Raw genomic sequence first — 6,000 nt, 5'->3', positions numbered from 1 at the left:
TCTCCTGTCCTCTGTCCTCCCCTCCTGTCCTCTGTCCTCCTTTCCCTATCCTGTGTCCTCTGTCCTTTAGAAATATTTTGATATGTGTTACTTATCCATAATGTATAGAAACACGTTCTGATAGTGGTTGTAATGAAATCCCTTAAACTGTAGTCTATAATTGTTGTCATTTTAGTCCAACATTTAGTGGAAAGTATCATTTCCATCATATCTATCTATCTATCTATCTATCTATCTATCTATCTATCTATCTATCTATCTATCTATCTATCTATCTATCTATGCATTAGTTAAAATGACTGATGATTGGCTAATAGGAATTGATAATTGTTTGCTATCGGGAGCGATTTTATTAGATTTTACCTGGCTTTTGACCTTATAGACCATAAGTTGTTGATTGATGAACTGAGGTGTTATGGTTTTGGTTCTATGGCTGTCTCATGGCTTAAGAGCTATTTATCTGACAGAACTCAATCTGTATATCTAAATGGTACACTAACAGCAAAAGTTTAACCTGTGGGATGCCACAAGGCAGTTGTTTGGGACCACTTTTATTTTCTATTTTCACAAATGATCTTTTTCTTGTGTCCCAAAAATCCAGTTTGATAATGTATGCTGATAACACCACATATTATTATTCTGCATCCAAAATTGGAGAACTTCACTCTGTCCTCTCAAAGGACATGGATGCAGTGTTTAAATGGGCTGCAAGCAATAGACTGGTGTTACTGGGAACTGATGCGGTTGCAAATATACAAACGTTTCCAAAAAAAAAAAAAAAAAAAAAAAATCTGTAAATTTCCATTTTATAGTGTGTGATGGAAATGACAGTGACCTTTAGGGACAGGTGTTCTTTTTATGAAAAATACATGCAATACTAATATATCTTTAAACACATGCATTTCATTAAGATCAGAAATTTATGTGTCATTTGTTCACAAACTTATTATTAAAGCAAAATTAAATCAGTATTATGAGGGTTGAATTTCCAAAATCTGAGCCAGGGACGAAGGAAATATAGCAAAACCAGTTACAAAAAGCATGTTTTGTGTTCTAAAAATAATACATGAGCTATGATTTAATTTTTCAGTGTTCATCTCAGTGCCAAGTATAAGTGGCTATATATATTATAATATATATATATATATATATATATATATATATATATATATATATATATATATATATACATATGTACATATATATACAGGGTTGGACAAAATAATGGAAACACCTTAAAAAATCACAAAATATATTTAATATGGTGTAGGTCCGCCTTTGCGGCAATTACAGCTCAATTCTCTGAGGTATTGATTCATACAACTTGTGAATTGTTTCCAAAGGAATTTTAAGCCATTCTTCAGTTAGAATACCCTCCAACTCTTTTAGAGACGATGGCGGTGGAAATCAACGTCTTACTTGAATCTCTAAAACTGACCATAAATGCTCAATAATGTTGAGGTCTGGGGACTGTACCGGCCATACAAGATGCTCAACTTCATTAGAATGTTCCTCATGCCATTCTTTAACAATTCTAGCTGTATGGATTGGGGCATTATCATCTTGAGGTGAAGGTGTTTCCATTATTTTGTCCAACCCCTGTATGTGTGTGTGTGTGTGTGTGTGTGTGTGTGTGTGTGTGTGTATTTGTTTTTCTTATTTTCTGCCTGGGACACAAACTCTTCAGTAGTTGGAGAATCACCCACATACATACTTTTATTTATTTACTGTATGTTTCCGAACATGCACATTGTACACATATAAATAAGGCGTCGGATTGTATTTCAGTCAGGCGCTCTGGAGCGCCACAGTTTGGGGTCCTCACAAGAGGCTCGGCGGCGCCAGGCTCCGGTTGGGTGAAGTCGATAAAGGGAATTTATTGAGCTGCAATATTAAGTGAAATTGGCTCGTTAAACAGCTTTGGATTAGCACAACTACCACAATGAATCTGGAGTTGCTCGGTAGGTCCTGAAATATATTCCTCTTTGTGCTTAAATGAAGACAGCAGCTCATCGGCGGGGATAGCATTTGCAGTTAGCCTAGCATGCTAACAAACAATTCAAAAATGAATGTTTCTCAGAAAGTGAAGTTCTGTTAAACTTCAAATTTTTAGCTGGTTTATAATATATTGTCTGAATCACACAGATGTTATATCCATGTATTTTTACAGACAGAAAACGAGGCGTCAGTTAACTTTAGCTTTGCTGTTTTTCACCATCGATGCAATAATACGAATAAAGTCTATTTTATTAAAGTTACATATTTATCAAAATAATACTTCATCGCAGCTCTAATGGTTTGTTATGTCTTCGTGCGGATAAAACTACATACTAGGTCAGGCTGTCATTCTGGAAAAAAATACTGAAGAGTAGATGAATAAAGGTATGTATAAACGAACGTAAACGTCTCTATGATGAAAGATGAGGTTTGATCAAATATATGCATTTGTCCAAGATTCTCTGAGGTTAACAAAGTCTTATTTAGAGTTTAAGTTAGGGCAATAGAACATACTAAAGCCAAGTGGTCCCACAAGGAAAAATTAAGTACACTTCATATAGGACGTAAATGTACTTAGACGTACAAAGCTGCTGAATACTATTAAATAATTCAGCAGTATTACACAAGGTGCATCTGGTAAATACAGAGGTAAAGCAGGTTTACAATAAGTTCACCTTTTGGTAAGTTCACCACTTATATATTAATATAATCAAAGACAGCCAGAACCTTCTACTTCGATTTGCTTCAGTCAGAACATAGTTTGAACAAATCCAAATGTTACTGGACAAAGTCGCATGCATTTGATTAGTATTAGGCTAATTACCAACACTGATGTGCCAATCATTTCTTATTGAGGTTAAACAGGTTAAAAGCCCCCGATGACCCCCCAGCACCCCAAACAAACCTACAGATTAGTTATTTAACCAACCAATAGGGATGGGTATCTTTTTGAGATTTCATCGATATTACTACTCTTTTCAATAGTGCTTATTGATCCAGTGCTCTAATTGTATTCTCATCGGTTCTTTTTTAAATTTTTAAATTTTATTTTTTTTTAGATTAGGGTTACAATGTCAATTGTGATCAGAATTATTTGCTATTTTCTAATGTGTAGTATATGCTTGTGTAGCTATATATTAGGAAAATGCAAAAGCATTGCTTTGTTTTCTAATCACTATTATATGTTCAGCTTTTTTTCATGATAGTGTGGAACAAATATCGTATATAATGATTTAGTGCAGAAGGAAACAGTCTTCCGTTCATCATGTGCAAGTATTAAGCTGAATACAGGTTTATTAGTATTTTGACTGTGATGGTTTTCCTGCAGTAACATTGCAGTCCCGGTTTGACAGTTGAATTAATAATGAATCTGTGTTTGCCCACCAGAGTCGTTTGGGCAGAACTATCCAGAGGTAATTATGTTCACAGATGACTATTCACTATTAGACACTGCATCACATCCACTGTGTGTTGACAGTGTGTGTGTGTTTTCTAGGAGGCAGATGGAACTCTGGACTGCATCAGCATGGCCCTCACCTGCACCTTTAACCGCTGGGGCACCCTGCTGGCTGTGGGCTGTAACGATGGGCGCATTGTCATCTGGGACTTCCTGACCAGAGGCATCGCCAAGATCATCAGTGCACACATCCACCCAGTCTGTTCATTATGGTGAGGACCAGTATCACTGCAAGAGGATGGAATTAAAGATCTGAAAAATAAGGTTACAAAATGGAAACAAAATAACTCTTATTCAATGATGTTTTAATAACTGATCGCTATGTTTGCCTTGAATTTACCAAAAAATGTAGCTACATGATACTGTCACCTATTTTTCCTTTTCAATCAATCAAGTCAATCAAATTTTATTTATATAGTGCCAAATCATAACAAAAGTTATCTTATGACACTTTACATATCTAGTCGAAACCAGACTCTCAGGCCAATTTATAGAAACCCAACAGAATCCTGCAGGAGCAAGCACTTTTGACTGGTGACAGTGGCGAGGAAAAACTTCCTTTTAACAAGCAGGAACCTCGAGCAGACCCTGACTCCTGGAGGATTGCTGTCTGCCTTGACCAGTAGGGTGAAAGAGAGAGGATAAAGGAGGGGAAAAAGAGAGAGAGGCTGGGGGAGAAGGGGGGAAGTAGGGGGAGACACATGGATTTCTCCTCTCCTCGTGAATTTAGTCAATTATAAAGGAATTTAAAATCCTTATGGAACAACTGAAATGTTCACCTCAGTACCTTTTGGACCATCCTGCATGTTTCCCTGATTTAAATCCAACTGAGAACATTTAGGGATGGATGGCAAGGGAAGTTAACAAAAATGGATATCAGTTCTAGACAGTAGATTCAAAATGACTGTCTTACTGCGTCCAACCTCCGCACCAATGGTGTGTTGCGAGAGGCTTTGCTTATGCAGCTCAACAAACTGACCACATTCAAAGAGAGAAAGCCTTTTTTTTGCCTTTGCCATCAGGAGGTCATGACAGTATGAATACCTGACAGAAAATGACATTGGGCCTCATTCACAAACAATGCGTTTGCACTATGGATGGGAAGATTATCTGGTACGTATCGATATGCCGATACGCACCTGCATGATCCGAGTGCACCGATGGAGAAGCTGCGAGTGAATGAAAAGTTTGGAATGATATTGCGATGCATCGGTTACTGAATCTTTGAATTGATAAAATGTTCAATAGAATATATTTTTACTAGCATTTAAAAGTGTTACTATTTATTTGGGTAAACTTTTTCTTTTCTTCAGACCCACGTTAACGTGCGCCGCATGCACACACCCGTATGAGCTCCGCAGATGCACTATGGCACGAGCTCCATGGATGAATCCTGTAATGTCTGTATCTGAATCTGACAAGACTGAGAAGGGAGGTGACGATGTGTACTTTTTTACTATATCAGCTATATTGAATACTGTCATAAATACTGGAGATACTTCCCTAAACAGTGACATATCTAACGATGCATCCCAGAATACCTTGCGCAGGTGTCTCTTAAAGTGACAGAACCTTTTTCTGTATTACCTACATTACAAATTGATTTGGTGAGGGAGCAAGAAGTTGAGTGTGAGAAACATGCCGAGAAATGACTTTGGAAACAAAGTCCAAAATCCACTTTGTGAAAAGTCATGGTCTTATATGATAAATAAATAATCAAGCTCATTGAATTGTACTCCATATTTTTTTTACCAGAATGAATGTGTTGAATCAGAATGTGCTCTGTATTGTGATTTGGATGTGAATCGTATCGCATTGTGAGGTGCCACACATGTATCTTTAATATATTGGATCGGAGATACTGTATTGAGATGCACGTCGTATCGGCCTTACAACTAAGATTCCCATCCCTAGTATGCACAAATCTGTGCTTACACACTGTGTATGATTATTTGATGCACAAATCCGGGATTCATCAATATTTTCTTACCCAAATGTTTTCTTACTCCATGAGCAAATTTAGAACTGCCTCAGACCCTGTGTACGCACAAATGAGAAAGGCAGAACTGACTTAGAAAATGCAAACGCATACCTTTTAAGTACATGCAGATCATATAAAACCGCATGCATTAAAAAGATTTCATTAACATTTTTTAATATCATTTATTTACTAAGATATTGGCCAAATGTATTAATCAATCATGAAACTGACACACTTTCATCATTGTGACAATTAAAATATTCAATGTTAATAACAGTTCTAGTTTACAAAGGAATATATGAGAATGTAAATTTCAAAATGTAGGCCTAACAGTTTTGGCTTTCATTTAATTGTTTTGGCCTATAATGATCACCCACTCCCAACAATTTCTTGTGCCATGAAATTCTGATTTACCTGAGCAAGGGTTAAGATGGCATATCTAGCCTTGCTAGAGGATATTGCAGCACGTGCCCTGTGGAGGGAGCACGTATTCAAGTTTTGACTACCCTCACGTAACCGCTTCCTTTATTCACAAATCTACTCTAGGCAAGCAGCTTCCTTATAT

At 36.8% G+C, this 6,000-nt stretch overlaps 1 protein-coding gene across 1 annotated transcript in view; it reads left to right on the top strand.

Moving 5' to 3' along the window:
* The first annotated feature begins 1,820 nt into the window (after positions 1 to 1,820).
* Positions 1,821 to 6,000, top strand: part of rbbp5 (retinoblastoma binding protein 5) — a 63,970-nt gene continuing 59,790 nt past the window's right edge. The window contains 3 exon segments of the mRNA XM_030133497.1: positions 1,821 to 1,961; positions 3,385 to 3,410; positions 3,494 to 3,666. Coding sequence (XP_029989357.1) covers positions 1,943 to 1,961; positions 3,385 to 3,410; positions 3,494 to 3,666 — 218 coding nt within the window. The 5' untranslated portion in view covers positions 1,821 to 1,942.

Source organism: Sphaeramia orbicularis, chromosome 5, assembly GCF_902148855.1.
Source record: "Sphaeramia orbicularis chromosome 5, fSphaOr1.1, whole genome shotgun sequence".
NCBI classification, from domain to species: domain Eukaryota; kingdom Metazoa; phylum Chordata; class Actinopteri; order Kurtiformes; family Apogonidae; genus Sphaeramia; species Sphaeramia orbicularis.
The sequence above is the reverse complement of the archived record's forward strand: the minus strand, read 5'-3'. Positions and strand labels throughout refer to the sequence as shown.